Below are 18,177 nucleotides of genomic sequence, written 5' to 3' on the forward strand. Positions count from 1 at the left end.
TACAGTGGTTCTAGATTGTGGGCTTTGTTTTTTTTTAATCTGTGCAACAGTCAGACATCAATAACTTTAAAGGAGGGTTAATAAGAGGAGCATGAGAAGAGTCTGTATAGGACCTCCCCCCAACCTCCCCCTTCCCCACTTTAAGCACTGATCTGGGGCCAGAAATGTGGGCCCCCATTCAAATAATCATGCGCAGCTTTACAATGTCTCACACAAAGTACAACAATAACATTGCTAGGTCCCTTTGCATGTATATCACGTAATAAGTTGCTGGCAGACAATGAGCCGCTTTCAAAGTGCAGTGATTAGAATTTAGATGTTATCCATTCTGGGGTGAAGGGACAACAAAGAAAGAAAGGTTTAGTATAAAGGAAACTTGGAAGTGTTCAATGAGCAGCTTGGAATCTGCACAACACTCTCACACTCTTTCAATTTATCACAGGAGTAAATACAACAGTTGTTGGATGTCAAGCTCCAGAGGGGACCGGCAGACCTTCGGACCGGAGAGGTCGGACTCCGTCTCCGAAGTAAAAACTTAAACAACTCAGGTCTGGTGGAAGTGTTTCTTTAGGGCCTCTCCCTCTCATAAACCACAGCAATTATCTTCCACAGACCCAGGAATGTGCAGGAAGGGCTGCACTATGACCACTGCTGAGGTGAGAAGCACTCTGAGGTCTGCGAGGCCGCACTGAGACAAGCCAGCTGACTCACACATACATGATGTAAAAAAAAAAAGAAAAAGAAAAAAAAGAGAGAGACCAGCTTATCTAAAGCGTTGCAAGAAAACTCTACTTAGAGAGCTTTCCGTCTAAAAACCTGTGTGCCCCTCTCCCACTCACCACTCTCTGTCCTCTTTGGTTTCATTTACATTTTGGAATTGATCTAAACTGGGTCAGCCAAACTGTCTGTCAGCGTGCAACATTTATTTTACCAGGACTTTGGGAGAGGGGCCAGATCTCCATCCCGTACAGTGCAACGCAGACAATCTTATCTTATTATGCTATGCATTAGCCAGAAGCTGCACTCACAGCCTTGAAGTGTGACTCCATGTAGTCATGCACGCAGGTTAAACCTCTCTGGAAGGATCTGGCAAAGACTTTTAATAAAGAGATACATAATAGACATTTACTGTAAATTACCTAGATTTAAAGACTAGATTTTGGAATTCACAGATACTGACTGGGTTATATTTCATATGGTAGCCTTTTGCTGATTAGGACCAACTGCTTTCTCCATTGCTCTCATAAAAAGTGTGTGTGCGTGTGCGTGTGCGTGTGTGTGTGCGTGTGTGCGCGCGCGTGCGTGCATGTGTGCGTGCGTGTGTGTTTCCTCCTACAGTAAACATGCACTTGAGGTTAACTGGTGTCTCTGGATTGCCCACAGGAATGAATATGAGTATGTGTGGATTTATTTGTCTCTCTGAATTTTGACCTGTGATGGACTGATGACACGTCCAGGGCGTATTCGCCTTCGCCCATTCAGTCAGTTGGGATCAACTCCAGCTCCCTGTGACCCTGAGCTGAATGGAGGATGGATGGATCTTACCCACGGAAGCGAGTGAATAATTAAAGAAGCTTTAATCACAGATTTTCTTTTGGGAATAGCAGAGGATCACACAATGACTTTTTAGTGGAACAAGTTATCTGTAGTCAAAGTTTCGTGGTACGTTGTACAGTTTAACATTGTTTTTGTTTCTATTGGTTCTTTCTCGCAAAAAACGACATCCCACAATACAACACTGGTTTTGTCCTATAAAAGAAAGACATCTGAAAAGAGAAAGCCACAAACTTCTCATTAAAATAAGACCACATATTGCAATATGTGCATTTTTCCAATGTTTTTCTGTATTTTTCCATGTTGATTGCTGTTTTGATGCATCACATATTGTCACATATTCACCATCATCACATTCTCCGCCCCACTTTCTCAGAATAGAGTAATATCCTGCTCTCCCACGAATAACAACTGCGATTACGTTAAACAATTACCTGTTTTAGATTATGACGAGTAATTAGATGAGTCGTTTTAAGAGGCAGTAGTTTAAAAAAAAACAACTCACTTTTTCCCCCCTGATGTACTATTTGTGCAATGTCTTGCAATTTCTCAAAAAACACGTAGAATGCTGCACAGTATGGTGTCAATTTTTAATGATATGAAATTAGAATTATAATCAAATGTATTTGGTGACTCTGTTGATTTGTCTCTGCTTCCAGCTCGGCTTTAGTCTGTCTACCGTACAAATATGCCTTTATTACTCAGCTTTCGCACTGTATGCAGTGAATTAAGACATGTTTGTGGGTTACCTTGCATTTGTTAGTCAGCTAATCACCCAGACCATTAGATCCAGACAAACTGGCTCTGCCAGGCCAATTTCAGTCACTGAGACGACTGCCAGACTTACGTTGCACTCCATACAGTAAAACAACAGGGGAATGCTTCCATTTTCGAGACCCAACTATACATCTGCCAGGATTTGACACAGTTAACTGTGTGGCCCGAGCCCATTCAAATCCCCAAAAGACAAACAAACACACCTAATGGAACGGCAGTATGAAGTAAGGTCGGAGTCTCTTGGTGATTTGGCTGAGCAAGCTGCTACAACTTGCAAACTCATGAACTTCTGCAGTGTTGAGTAGGTTATAACAATACAAGGAGAATGAAAAGACAAAAATATTTAGAATTTCCAATATGTATTAGTTGCCGTTAAAAAAGTTGACTCTAGGAATATTATTTTAAGACAATGTATGACTTTACCCATTCTCTGAGTGGACAAGACTTTGGCATAAAGCCACTCCATGACTTCCTCCCACTTTTAACCTGAACTGAAAGATGAGCTGTGGTAAACGCTGAAGAGAATAGCGGTGTGATTTGCTCTGCGTTAAATTCAATCCCCCCAAAAAAGCCGCCAGTTAACGAAAATCTGTTGTAAAATCCACATAAATGTTCAGGAGTTCAAGGCTACCTTGCCCACATTACGGCACCCGTTTGATTTATTTTTCATGCAAATGACAAGTTTACGTGCTGCAAAGTCAGACATGGGAAAATACGAGCAAGATAAACAAACAGGATCAAACATCTCTAAAATATAATGGGCTTTTCTAGTCAATTTTGTTCGAGTAAAACATTCTCTGGGAGGGGATTGTAATGTCAGTGCCAGCAGGTTTGCTTAGGCTGAAAACCGCGGCAGATGTTGGAAATGTATAAAGGGAGGCAGAATATAGGTCAGGCAGGTGGGGCTGAATTGAGTTCATGAGAGGACCAGGAGGGTCAGACACTGAGGGAGGATGTAGTGGGGCCTCTCCGGAAGAAACAAGTCGAAAAGTTTAACCAAAAAAAAACCTGAGAACGGCTTCTGTTTGTGTAAGTTGATATGAGACACAGGCAGTCTCAAAAAGCTATAGAGTACATGACGTGTATATGTTTAAGTGCAGCACTGAGCGTGTGAGTCGCCGTAAAAGCTTGTGATTTGATTTACAAAAAAAGAGGCCAAGATGGGAAGTAAAAACAAAAAGTTGCCAGTGGGGCAGAGAGAGATGAGAGGTTGTGGACTGAAACCATGCGTAACACTCATTTCCTAAATTTCCTCTGACCAAACAAAGTTATTTCTGCTATCCCAAAAAAAGGAAAAAGACATAATATCATGAATAAAAATAGCATAGGCACTCTCTAAAGAGCAAAGCCTTCCACACAATGGACTAAAGGTTTTTTTCTGGTGTTGGTGTTTTGGTTTAAACCTCTTATTGGCAGGAATTGTTTTTGATGAAGGCTGAAGTTGTGCAAAATGTGCAAAGAGTGAATGCGTGGGTTCATATATGCATATGAGGGTTAAAACACCTTCAAAAAATGAAGAAACCAAAGACCTTGAGATTAGAACCTGTAGATAATGGCTGGATGCATCATTTTCTGTTCCTCAGACTGAAAAGTGGAAACAGTAGCAGCGTCTCAGGAAAAAATGTTTGAGGTTGCACAGGAAAACACGCACGTGTTCCCATGAGATCTCATTACACCCCAGGAGTTCAGGTTTCTGTTGGTACGACAAGGGCATTCCTGGAGCTCTCCTTCTCACTCCAAAACCCGTCCGCATATGTGTGTGTCAGCAGTTCCTGCACTTCCCTCTCAAATTTCCTTCATCCGAGAGGAATTAATGGAGCACTACCTTATCTCCTCCCAAGCGTCATTCCTTCACAATCACACACACACACAAAAAAGAAAAGAAGCGAGGACGTGATTGCACCTATAATAAGCAGCCGTTACAGCGGCACATTTACACAAAGCCACACGGCTCAGAGCTCAGACAGAATGGAAATGTTTACCCAGACGATGGGCCATCGTAAAGGTCTCCGCTGCAGGACAGACGGCCCATAACACAGCCAGACAACACAATACACACTGTTTCCAAGAAGAGCTTCCAACGCTGCTGTTAACCGGGCCGTGCCTGGCTTTTCACTCAAAGCCTCGCACAACAGTCAAAACACAGATCCAGATCCCACATTAGGAGAACTGAAACGCTGGTGTAATGGAACATATATATATATATATATATTTTTTTTTTTAAACATGTCAGTATGTGTGACAACTGATCATATATCCTGAATCTAAAGAAAAGTCATCAGAGAAATGTGATTTAGTGGGTGCAGCCACCTGTCGCCATTCGACACAGTGCAGTGGAGATAAAGTCTGGAGGTTTAATTTACTGCTAGATGGTGTCGCATTTAATACTGGAGTCTCTCTTTTTTTTCTTTACTTCGATTTATTCACACAGTCCAAAACGCCCTTGTACCGGTGACCTTTCACCTATACACAGTCAGCCGGGATTGGCTCCAACCTGAAGAGACGTAGAAGAGTGATGGACGGATGGCTCGAATGTTCTTTTCTTTAAAGTACATTTTGGATCACACACGCAGTCTTGGCACTTAGGAAAGCCATCGCACAGATGTGTGTCCATGGATCTGGATTACTGTGGTGCCATATATGAAATCGGATGCCAATACACTGGGAAATGCTGCTGGAGGGACAAAAAAATGACTTCTGCCAAAAAAAAAAGTGTCACGAGTCTCCGCTGCAGTGGGAACTTTGTTAAAACTGCAGTGTGACAGACCTGGAGGGAGAGAGAGAGAGAGAGAGAGAGAGACGGTACTCGCAGCACCATCCCCAGCCTCAGACAGTTAAAGAGGTAATGAAACACTTGACTCGAGCACATCTGCCCCTGCCCCCCCCCCCCCCCCCCCCCCCCCCCCCCACCCCGCGGAAAGCAGGAAGCGAGGGCGCTTCGACTGATGGCAATATAACAGCCGTGTCATGAGAAACAGGAGAGCATAAAACGGTAGCAGGGGAGAGAGCTGCACGGTAAGACGTCCAGGGGAAGAGAGGACGAGATAAAAGCGTCAGATGAAATATGGCCACGACTTATTTCATACAGTAATACCTCTTGACTCGTCACTACAAAACTCCTCATCTGTGAAAGCTATAAATTTGCAATACTAAGTAGCACAAGCATGTAAATCCTCTGTATCATAACAGTTAGTCTTCTGACTGTGAATATAACTCATGCGATGTTTCCAAGGGTCTTTCTTAAGGAATTCCATAGATTAAAAACTAAAGCTTCACTTCCAATTTGTTTCTGCCGAGGCTTAGAGACGGCGAGTGTTTTGTCAACAGCGGTGTGGAGACATTGACGGTGCGCCCCCTGAAGAAGTGTACACAGAGAAAGTGCAGCTGAAAACATGGCATACGAGCAGGAATGTCAACGGCGAACATTTCAAAGCGGAGAATAATTGCTTCAAGTCGACTGTAATTGGTTCGTCTATAATCTGCCCTTTTCTGCATGACGCTCCCGTTTTTCTCGGTAAACCAATTAAACATGGCCGTTACGTTTTGTCAGTGTATTTATTACACATTCTGAAAAGAGATCAAAGATCCTGGAAAAATCTTGTGATTTGTTTCTTCCAGCTCATCTCCCTGGTTGGTTCCCTGGGGATCTTTTTCATAATCACAGTTTGAAAAAAAAAACTTGATGCAAACTGGTTTTATTTTATCACTTTGGAAGCAGGTAACGTGCACAATTCATGGTACGGCGTCAAAAACTGATAGTATATGTAAGAAGTAGATTACATCAAGTTTCCATTAGCTCGTTACTCATTACGCTTGTTGTTTTTATGCAAACTACATAAATCTCAAAACTCTTATTTGGTGCTTGATAGACAAAACATTTTTTTGTTTTGTTTTGTTTTTTGCACACATGCTCGATGTGTCAGAATTTATTTTCAGCTGAAGATTTTCTATCAACACATATTTGAAGTGATGCCTCATCATTACCCCTAACATAACAGCAACACATTTCAAACATATTACCTATGATGCATTTTCAACCTTGAACAAATATTTTGATGAGCTCTCTGTTGTTGTCTGTCGTTTATCACAGTTGTTTGTGTTAGAGTTATGACGTTTTCTTTGACCTCCGAACTGTGACGCTTCCTGCATGGACTTATTCAAACTGTTAAAATGGCGGCGGACTGTTTTGTTATTGAGCTGTAGATGATGGACAAATGCCGAAATGCATCATGGGTACCGTAGTTTGTTCAGTCTGTGTGAAGGTCCGCCAATAGGAGAGCACGTTGCTTACGCCTCCTTCCAGCGGTGGCCAATGGGAAGAGGGGATTTAGCAGCGCGCGTGTTTGATCGGGCGGAAGCTCTGTGTGGATCTTTCTTCTTCCTTCTGCTCTTCGACTGACCTGAGGCGCGTTTATCCTCAGCTGCTTTAACGGCTAAGTATAAGGCGATTCTCTACATGGCCAGTGTTTCTGTCTTTTGTAATAAATTACTGTGTTAATCCAATCTCAAGGTATGTTGAACTATATTTAAAGTTCACCGCTGCTTCCCTTAACCAAGAGATCTGTCCTCTCTTTCTGTGCGGGTGAAAGACAAAAGGACATTTGTTACTGGGATTTCTTTTCTATTATCGTCATTCCTTCATAAATCTGTTTTTCTTCAGTCATTCAACACAAAGAAGCTTGGAGTGGGAAAGTGCTGCATGTCTTTTATTTTTTTCTCATATCTGCACACCTAAATGTAAAATGTGTCATATGACGGTTTTTACATAAAACCTAAAAACAAGATACTCACTATTGGAATGCGTCTGTCTGGCATCTGATCTCTAGGACTTCCATCGCTGATCCAGCACACTAACTACTATCATATTTAGTGTCTTATCTAACTCCACTACTTTTAAAGAAGTATTTACGACACACACACACTAACTGGGGGTATTGTCATTGCGAGTGCTAATCACTACAACACTGTGAGTCTCTCACATACTGTATATTCATCAGCTCTAATAAACAACTCATGTCACTCAATAGTAAGTGATTTTGTGTTCAAGATCGTAAAAAATTTACCATTAAATAGATTGTACTTTCTAGGGTAGCATGAATCCTGTTAGTTTATAGGACATTGAAAACAACCAGCGGGATCAGCATGGGACTCCTGGCTGTGTGTCGTCTCATCACTCCCCAAACAAATCTTTACACTCCCTGGAAGCCCATAAAGTTCCTTTTTAGAAGCTTGTCGTGTAATGAGACCTAATAGCAAGAATGTGAGGGTGCTGGGATGCGGTTTTACTTTCATTTGTTTTGTCTTTACCTTTCCTTTTCACTTAGTCATTTATAACCCACGAGGTTTAAAGTATTACTTGTTGATTATGTTATGAGGCAGGCTGTGGAACAAAGAAAGATATGCTCTGTTCTTTTTCCATTTTTGTCCATAAAAATAGCGCAACAGACTGTCTGAAGTCCTGAATGTAGTGTCTATAACAGATTTATTGACTTGACTGCATTTTTATTGTAACTCCTTTTGAATTTTGTTCTGTGTTAAAAGAAAGCATTTCCTTTATCTGTCATTAAATATTTGGAGTCAAAGACAAGACATCATCCATTTTCCACATGGAGACACAGAGCCAAACATTTTAGAAAATAGTCGAAAATATGAAGATGAATGGCAACGCATTTGAAAAAGAAGGGATAGTTAAGAAGCCTCTGAGACAGTCGCAGTTTGAGAAAAGCTAGAAAAACACACATTATGAAACGCTGCTCAGATTTTCACTTCATCAACCACAGATTTTTGGCTTCAAGAGATTTTTTTTTTATTAAAAAAAAAAAAGTGATGAATAAGGGAAAAGAAGGGGGGATAGATAGTATTATATGGGGACTAATTAACCATATCCAACCATAGTTCCTAAATAAGATTTTACAGGAGGGCCAGATGGCACAGGCACTTCTAAATGCATCACCTCACACCCTTGATACTGACGGGGTGATAAAGGCATACAAGATTTCCCCTGTGCCAAAAAAAAAGAAAAAAAAAAAGATCCCTTCTCTCAGGAGCGAAGTCTGAAAGACCACTGAGCCAGGTGTGAGGGGCCATGAAGGGGCCTGGCCCCCAAACAGCCAGACCCACAAAGTACCCACATTACTGAGGGATCACTAACTGGCCACAGACACCTCCGGGGCTTCGAGTGGGAAAAAAAAAAAGTAGGAGAACAAGAAAAGCTGCATGAACAACGAAGATAATACATTAAGGCTGGAAACATGTCAAAGGCATGCGGACTGGGTTGCACATGTGACCGTACCTTCTTCCACTACAAAAAGACTCGTAAGATTGATTTTTATTCACGGAAGATTGTTTCGTCAGGAGATTTTTAATGAACACCAGATAGAACGGTTCAAAGCCACATTCTTCATGGTACTTTTTTCACTCAGCAAAACTTGAAAGACATTAGAGTTACCAAAAAATAAATACAAAAATCGCCCACATTAGAAGTGATTAGTTGAATACAAAAACAATTACTGGTGTTGGTTGGCTCTCTCCGTCGTTCTCTGTGTGCACGTGTGAAAGTTTCAGGGAACTACTTTACTCCCCTCTAGGGAGTTCTGGTGACATAGCTCCTCGTGGAAGTCATCAACAGTAAAGCAGCCAGATCTATATACATTTGTGACCTGCGCATCTGGGCTCCAGCACATGCTCGGCTTGTGTTCTCCAACACATGGCTCACGGGGGAGGGTGATCTACTACGCTGCACATTTCCTCCGCCGGGCCGGAGAAAATTAGGTCAGGAGTTGAAACAGGTTAAAGGGGCTTCTGGGAGACTTGTAGTTTGGTTTAGTTTCTCATGATGATGAAGAGATACACAAGGGTTTTTTTTTGGGGGGGGGGCTGTGGTCTGCAGAGATGAAGCAATAAATTGGCACATGAAGGAATGAAAAGAGTCCTGGCTGCGGGAATGCACACAGATGTAAGTTTAGCAAAGTTTTGGAAAGTAAAGGGGGAAAAAAAGGGATGGCACAATACGTGGGAGTGAACAGATATGAAGAGTGGTCCCATCATTTACAGTACAGTGACACTAACAACTCTTACATGTGGCCGAATCTGGAGTTTCCAAAAGGCAGATGTTATCTTCCCCCCGTCATGTTTTCACCATTTAACCCTTCTGATTTGCCCGTCTGAGTCAGAGAATGGGCCACGCTGAGACGAAGCAACAGACATTCAGGATCACAGACTGCAGAGGCAGTCCAGCCAGGGGTCACCTTCACGTTTATAACCGGCATTGGGGGGGGGGCCCTTTGCTCTTTGGTTTGAAGTGAAGCTCATCAATGAGCAAGGAGGAATCAGAGAGGAAGTGACAAGACAAAAGAAGTGATGTCATGCCACCAAAGCTTAATTAAAAAAATACAACAAAATGATCTTTTACAGATGAATATTTACTTTTGCATGCCTCCAGGTGTATTATGTTGGAGGTTATCCATATTAACATCAAGTTTAACTGCAGGGTTGAGTCGTAGAAGGAAGCTCATGAAGGCTTTTTCTTAATAATTCCAATCATAGTAACAGAGTATAAGTCTATGAGGCTGGTGTAAAATCACAAACACTTTGGTGGCCTGATGGCAGAGGGAGTGGTTTGTCACTGGAAGCTTTAGGTTTGAATCTTACGTACTAATATGTAATTGCGTCACTGTACTAATATGTATGTGACCAATTAAACAATCTTTTTCATCTTTTCATCATCCCTTTCTTATTTTTTCTTTTTTTCCAATTTAGCAATCTTAATATCACAAAACATGACCAATCAGAATCAGACAACAAGGCAATCTCATAAACAAGACCTTAAAGATGCGAACGCTGAAACAAGTTGGTTCAGAGCTGGAAGTGAATATGGGGCTGAAAAACGTAAGGGGGCTTTCAAAGGCTAGTACATCTTAGTCACAGCAATAATAAATACATCTTAAAACAAGCATATTAGGTCACCTTTAAATGTTTGTTTTTTTTCCAACCAAAAAATCCAGACTCAAGCTTGAAAATGACCTAATAAGTACTTATAAACTGCAAGTACAACAGATTCAAATGAAAAAGTGAGGTAACACAGTGAAAGAAAAACAAAAAGTAGAGTCAAAAAGTAGGTGCGGGGAAATTGATTTTACGATCTGTAACATCCTGTCAGGTTTCTTTATGAGACACTTAAGCATGTGTGACCTGCCTCCTCACAGCAGACGGTTAAATAGAAGCGACCTCATAGCGAGAGCCGTGTCCCCGAACACGCCGTTCCTGCCCCTCCTCGACCTCGACACATACGACCCTTCACCTCACCAACATGGGACAGATAAATTAAGCCGCTGCTCTACTCGGTCTAATTTTCACATTACCTACACATTTCAGTTTGTTTATGTGTTTTAAAGCGTGCGAGTGTGAGCAGGTCATCGAGCGGAATCATCAATTTCCATAGTTTATATGAACACATGTGGCTGTGGTGCAGTGTATGGAAAGGAAAGTGTTACAGGATTGATTAACAACATCCCCGTGCTGTAAATTGAGGGATGAGGAAAGAATGCTGCTGATTTACTGGAGCAGCGCCGCGCAGTTGTACAGCATTTCTCACCCCTGAGGATGTAGTTCTGGTAGTTCTGGTCGGCTTCAGCTCCGACTTTTATCAAACACGTCAGTCCTTCGGCCACCACAAATTCATGCACCAGGTCCTTGTCATCCTGGGAAAAGAGAAACAATCAGAATCGATCATGAATATGACAAGTAATACATTTTCAAGCCGTGTTTTCTGTACAACTGAACATACACAACCGAGCAGGTGTTCAATTCAGTGGCAACAATGAATTATTGGGAAGTATCAAGCTTTTTGAGAGACGATTGTTCTAAATCATCTTTCTGGGAATTTACATTTCATGGGCGGTAACATGTTTCTGTTGGTAAACGTTTGCGATATTGTGACGGACGCACAGAGAATCATCTGCGACATTTAATCGTCTTTCAAACTGATGAACCATTTTCTGATTTCTGATATATAATGTGTCCAAGACTGAGGAACTTTTAGCCAGTCTTCAGTGCCTCTCCAACATGTAATTCAAACACCAGGGATGCACTGATATGAAAAATGAGGCTGATACCAATAATTGTTATTTACCGATATTGCGATATCTTAACATAAAAAAAGCATCTCCTAAAATAATTTTTTGTCGATATGTACTGAAAAGCAGTAAATGTAAAACATTTTGGACAATTTTTGGACAGTTAAACATTGATGAAATTTGCAAATTGAGCTATTTCCTGACTATATCTATGTCCCATCCAGCTGCCAGACTCATCCATTGCCTTCTGAACATAGTGGGCGTTCTGAATATAGTGGGCGTTAAAGAAAGCACAAACACTCAATTCTTCATATCGGTTCACATTTGTTCATCAGACAGATAAAGGTTTTCTAAAATGAGTCAATTTGGCCGACTTAACTGGATTCAACGCTCATCCTAATATTTGTTCAACCCTCTGTTGCAACTGTCAAAAAGCCGTTTGCGATATATTGCAGCCAATTCAAACGCCCAAATACTTGTTTTACTGTGCAGTGGGAATTGTAAAGGCATCCTTTTCATTTACACTGAACACATCCTTGTGTAATCTTTGTAACAATCATTTCCATCTGTCAGGAAAAGGTGATTGAACTCATGTGGATTGTAGTAAAAGAAGATGTTTATGTGTTTAATGCTCACAGTGGGTAAAACTGCTGGTCGTGATTAAAGTAAGGACTTGGTGTAACTGGTTAAAAACAAGCTATGAGGGTAAGAAGTACTCAGGACATTGTTGGTGGGTTTCCCAAAGACATTTAAGTGGGATAAAAGTTGGAAAACATTGTAATCTATGGGATGAACAGATTGCCGTTGTTTCTCCCGCTCAGCGGCTTTAATGGCAAAACCACCTGCATCCCCTCACACCTGTCGATGACTCTTTAATTTAAGGCCGAGGCGTGAGGCTTTCTGAAGGTTTCAACATTTTCTGATGCGCTGTACGGTGGAGATGGGAAGGAGAGGAAGGCAGCAATAAACACTGTGGGGTGGTCAGGGCTTCTTCTCTCCCAGGAGGAAGTTTAAGTGCTTCCAGAACATCTTTACCATAGATCTGTGATGGATACTCCAGTCATTTGGCAAGAGTCTAAATATACAGGAGTCTGCTCAAGAAACGGCGAGCAACAGCTCTGACACAGAGAAGCAACTTTAGTATCAGACCGGGTTATAGCAAAACAACGAATGTTGACAAAATCACATCTCCCAGAGCCGCTCGTCTTGTAAATGTCGAGGTATTTTAATCCATTTGGGCCTGCATTAGTGTCTGTAGCTCTCTTTTCCATTTGACTGTGAGTGAACCCTCCCCCTCAGCGGCCGGCTGCCCGCGAGCCCGGCCCAGCGTATGAAGTATGACCAGACCTGAACGCTGCACAGCTGCCACGAAGGCAGCAGACTCTCAGCTGCAAAGTTCTGGCTCCGGCAAACGCTGCTTCATCCAAGAACCGGCGTGCACGTGTGCACTGGTGAACCTGTGCATGTTGCATATGTGCATCGCACTGTCTTGCATTCCAGCATTCATAAAAACCGCAATGCATTATTGGAAAGAGTCTCAGAGACAGATTGTATTATGTTTCCTTGGCATAAAACACTCGCAAAAGTGTGTGAATCTTAGGAGCTGCAGTTTTAATAAAGGAGCTGCTAAAAGGAGCTCAAAATGATGAATGATTACCTGAAAAATCTGCTTGAGGGAGAAGAGCGCTCTGCGTAGCTCACGTCCTGTCGAGTTGTAGAGTTTTTCTGTATGGAGGAAAAAAATAATAAAACAAAGAGTGGAAAAATCAGCTGAAAGTCGACACATGTGGTGTATTATGATGTTACAGGATTTCAGTAAGAAAACATCAGCCTATGGGTTTTCACTTGTATCACACATGCATTACTGTGTCTTTGTCAATTATTACAAGTAGCCAAATATAAAAACTAGCAAAAAAAAAAAAGCAGTAGGAGAAAAATCACAGAACATCTGTGGACAGTTAGTTTGAACGGAGGATGTTTCCTGCTAACAAAGCCTAATCTGTACTTCACCACAACACAAAGTCGTGGCAGATTCTCAGGCCAAGAGGCTCCATAGACGCCAAGAAACAAATCACTCATTAATCAGCTATGGAAACTGTGAAGTGCAGTAAAAGAGACACGTGACAAATTACACATACGCGGCGATGAGGGCGTACATTTCCTGCAACTCGTCTGACAATCCCTTATCCAAGTGTGCAGCATGCAGAGACGGCCAGGCAGTGGCGACGTTGAGCACAAACCCAGCTGCTCGGTCATCACTGTGTGAACTCTCTCTGACTCAGCAAAACTCTCTGCTGCTGCTGCAGATATAGGAGCATTCGGTACAGCTCGACCCGATGCAGATTAGTGCAGTGCGGTAAAGGATCCACTCTCCGCATTTGCTTTTTCATTTGCTGTTTCCATGTGGCGTGTAATTGCACTCTCGCCCGTGTTTCACAGATTTCTTTCCTCCTTGAGGGCATGATTATACGTTTGAGTCAGCAAAAGATGTGACAGCAGATTGGCGTGCGTGCAACACAACTGATGAGGCAGCTCATTTCTCTGTTTCTCTCACTATCACACACACACACGTCACATAAAAAGACCTGGCCAGCAATGAAAGCACGACACATGTACATATTGCTCGCTAACGTACACATATATAGATGCACATGGAGGGGGGGGGGATTTGCGTCGACTTCTATTCATTTCCTTCAGACTAACTCTAACCTCAGCCTTAACTACTACTTGCCTAACCCTAACCATCACCCTAACCTTACGCTAACCCAAACCACAGTCTATCATCGAAACATGTCGCCACCTAAAATTGTGATGGTTTTCACTGTGGGGTGTATGTCGACAGATTCCTCTCCCTACAATAACAATCAAAGCATATCCACAACACGCGTTATTTATCTATTACATATAGAGAAGTTTAATTGAATGAATTCCCTGCAGATTTACTCTGAAGTCAGCTGCAATTACAAACTCTTATTGTAACTTTAACCATAGCCTGAGTCTCAAACTAGAAATTCATAGATTAATTTGTCGGAAAATAGGTTCCTGTCCACCGTGCAATCAGGATTAAATCCCTCCAGGGCACAAGGACAATGCACGCCTGAAACATTTGAATTACTTGCGTCAGAAACACGCCGAGGTTAAACAATTGGGCTACAAAGCAGCCGAGCAGCAGGCTTCTACTTGCTATTGGTTTTTGTTGTGAGCCTTCAGCTAATGAAGTGAGAAGGAAAGAGAGCGAAACAAAGGCAGATCAAGACAGTGTGTGTGTGTGTGTGTGTGTGTGTGTGTGTGTGTGTGTGTGTGTGTGTGTGTGTGTGTGTGTGTGTGTGTGTGTGTGTGTGTGTGTGTGTGTGTGTGTGTGTGTGTGTGTGTGTGTGTGTTTGCAAACACAGGCGACTTCACAGCACTGGAGCAGACAAGAGTGAGCGTTCGTGGTCTTCGGTGGCTTTTCAGTGACACACAACGTTTCGCCAACACACAAAACTTCACACGCAGTGACAGTCACCAGATGGCGGCCCGCATGACAACAAATGTGACATCTTTGGTGGTAAAGATCAAATAAAAACAAAAAACAAAAAACAACAACAACAGCATACCAACATGTTGAATATAAAATAAAGGAAATAGACATAAATAATATGTCAAATGTTACATGACTAATGTTTAGTTTGGTTTTAAAATTGCTCTAAGTGGTATTCCTGGTTTAAAAGCTGCTGCCAGGTTCCAGGACGTGTCATTGCAGGAAAAGGTTGTCAACAGTAACTCTACACACATTCTATTGGTGTAATCCAGCGGGCTTCAGACAGACAAGACACTGGAGATGCAGTTGTAACGCAGACAAGCCGGGTCTCGGCCATATGTGGTTAAAAGGCTTCGAGGACGTTGCAAACTGATATCACACACCTTCCAATCCAGTTACAGCTGAATGTCTTATCTTTAGAGAATGTTTTGTTTGTAACTTGTGACTTTGAAGGTATTTGGTACAAAGTCGAGCAGCACCTACCAACCAATGTTTTGTGCATTTCGGGCCGTACATGGCTCTGATGCCTGGCGGGAGAGACGGCTGCTGCTTTTGCACTTGGGAAGGACATCCACAAGGAATAAATCTCTACAAGTCCAGAGGTATTAAAGAGGGGAGGCTGCGTAATGCTGGTAATTTATGTCTTGATAAATAACAGGAAGGAAGTGTGACTTGGTCTTTATGGATTGGGCCCCCCAGTTGTGGAACAACCTGAGCAAATCACTGCAAGACAAGTCAACTTTTTTTTTTCATTCTCAAGCTGAATGTCATGTTAGTTTCCGTATTTATTTTCATGCTGCGATGAGATAAGACCTCTTGCAACTTATAAAACAGTATCTGATAACTAAAACACTTCCATTAGCTTGTAAGTGTTTCCACCTCACATAAAAGGCATTGTAACTCTCCCAGTGAGTTTCTCTGTGTTGACTCTCTGGTCAGTGGAGTGGACAGACAGTGGGAGGCGACCCCGGGTTACTCATCACACCTTAGCCACACAAAGACAGCTTGATTTGTGTTTCTCTTTATTGAGTTTGGAATGACTAAAGTGCATATGCACACGGACACCGAGTGTTAATCAGTCAACAGATAAATTGCTCTCCTCACAGTGATGGGTCTTGCCATTCAGCACTTAAATTTAAATAAATTCATGCAACATGTTGTGTGTGTGTGGGCGTGCTGAAGGATCCACTATAGCAATGCTCTCTGCATTGCTATAGTGCCTCTATGCACAGTTTGCACAAAAGACTTATGCTCCTCTACTTAGCCCTGTAGTTTGGCATGTAATAAAACTGTCTGAAGGTTTTTCCTGCCCAGCACTAAATGAAGCCCATCTGCAGGGACACACGGCTCCTCTGGCTGTCCCTGTCTGCAGTCCATCCACCGATGCACCTCCCAGAGGCCCATCTCTAATGAGAAATAACTCAGTGGAGATTAGTTCCATACCGTTTGGCACAGATATGCAACCAGAAGTATGGACCCTCTGCATTTCCCGATTTACCAAAAAAAAAAAACAATCCCAAAAAAACCTGGGACCTCATTTATTCACAGGAAATGTTTGTGAGCCCAAACCCAAATCATGTTCACATGAAACCCTGAAACCACCTGAAACTTCAAACTCAATAGCTCACTACATTTGCCATGGATTTGTTTTGGGGCCAAAGTAAACCGAGTACTGAGAGAACAAAGGGATATATGATGGATAGCACATAGTTTGGGTACTATAAAACATTCTGGGCACATGAGATACACCTTTCAATTTGGACTTCGGCTACAGCTACAATAACAACACAAACAAACTGCAGCAGCCAAGGAATTCTCCTCAGCCTCATTTCAAGAATAATCCAATACGTCGCTTTAATGTCAGCTGCTGTTCGCGCCGCAGAGCCATCAGATCACCTTTCATATTGGTCTTCACACCTTTTCTCAACGTAAGGCAATAATTCAAAAAAAAAAAAACAATGTACCAGTGCATTTAAGGACAAGCATTATTTAAATAGATCCTAGCATCCACTTCAGTGGGAGGATTCCTCTTTGTTTCGATTTACCGTGGAGAGCAAATCTATACTTTTCGTAAATGCAATACGCTGTCAGGTATTTTCAACTCAAACACCTACAGGAATGTAATGGATTTGTAATTATAATAATCAGAGAGGTAACAGTGGAACTTCCATAATCATCAGGAATGTACGCGACCACTCACAGCAGGCGGGTTATGAAAAGAAAGAGAAAAGAAATTGCTCTGATGGGCTGATGCATTCAGACAGGTCAGGACTTCATGGGTACACACACCGCTGGTGAGGGAGGCAACTATTAAAAGCAAATCTGTCCTCTGCTGCTTCAAACACCTTCTGGCTGGCCTGGGTCAGTGCCAACGCATTCCCGTTCCACATTCCAATTTTGTATGAGTCACGGGTCACATTTTATTTATATTCACACGTCAATCTCAACCAAAGACCAGTCACCACCACTTACACCATTCAAGATAGGAGGATTTTCTTTTTTTAATTCTCAACCAGTACAGCTTTTAACTTTTTTTTCCGACGGCAAAACACCTTGAACATGCTCGCACGCATCTGTTCACATCCCCGAATTTCCAGAAAGTGCAATAAAAATGAAAAAGAGATGACTACCGCTGCTCATGCATCACGCAGCAGGCGGAGCACATAAACCACATCCAAAGCAGAGCCAGGAAACCCACAAAGACCCCACTGGGCAGGACAACCCCGCAAACACTGGTGTAAATTATACTGTGCTTTTTTTTTTATTTCATTTTATTTCTTTCTGGAGTGGGTGTGTCAGGCTGGAAGTTGATGAGGATGTGCTGGTATGCACATATAAAACTCGATCACAATGCTCAATAAAATCAGCAGCTTTCACGAGGGATTTTGAGGTGTTGAAGCAAGGAAAAACTAGTAAAATCGGCGTGAGTAGATACAGCAATAAATGGTTTAGAAAAATATTCAATTTAATCAATCCCTCTCTCACGAATGGGCCTTTCAGGTCATTAGACAGTCATCACCCTTTTAAACACTGTCTGTATGGTTTTATGTTATTATTGAGACAGGAAAATAATGCAAAAATGCAGTACATCCAAACACATAACCTCATAAGTACTCAAGTTAACCCTCAACTGACTGGACAATTTTGGGTTTTATGGTTGTGGATGTGTCAAAAAAATATCAAATGAGTCAACTTTTACAATATGGCAACTTTTCAAGTTTTTGATGACGCTGAGAAGCCTGTGGTACAAAA

The 18,177-nt window shown here is 42.0% G+C and overlaps 1 protein-coding gene across 3 annotated transcripts in view; it reads right to left on the reverse strand.

The window, feature by feature from the left end:
- fhod3b (formin homology 2 domain containing 3b) overlaps nt 1-18,177 on the reverse strand; it is an 88,771-nt gene that overhangs the window by 24,517 nt on the left and 46,077 nt on the right. For all 3 annotated transcript variants that reach the window (XM_080501628.1, XM_080501627.1, XM_080501629.1), the window contains 2 exons: nt 13,063-13,130; nt 10,925-11,030 (listed from right to left, as the gene is read on the reverse strand). In XM_080501628.1, coding sequence (XP_080357754.1) covers nt 10,925-11,030; nt 13,063-13,130 — 174 coding nt within the window. The remainder of the gene's footprint in view (nt 1-10,924; nt 11,031-13,062; nt 13,131-18,177) is intronic.

Source organism: Blennius ocellaris (genome assembly GCF_963422515.1).
Source record: "Blennius ocellaris genome assembly, chromosome: 8".
Classification (NCBI taxonomy): domain Eukaryota; kingdom Metazoa; phylum Chordata; class Actinopteri; order Blenniiformes; family Blenniidae; genus Blennius; species Blennius ocellaris.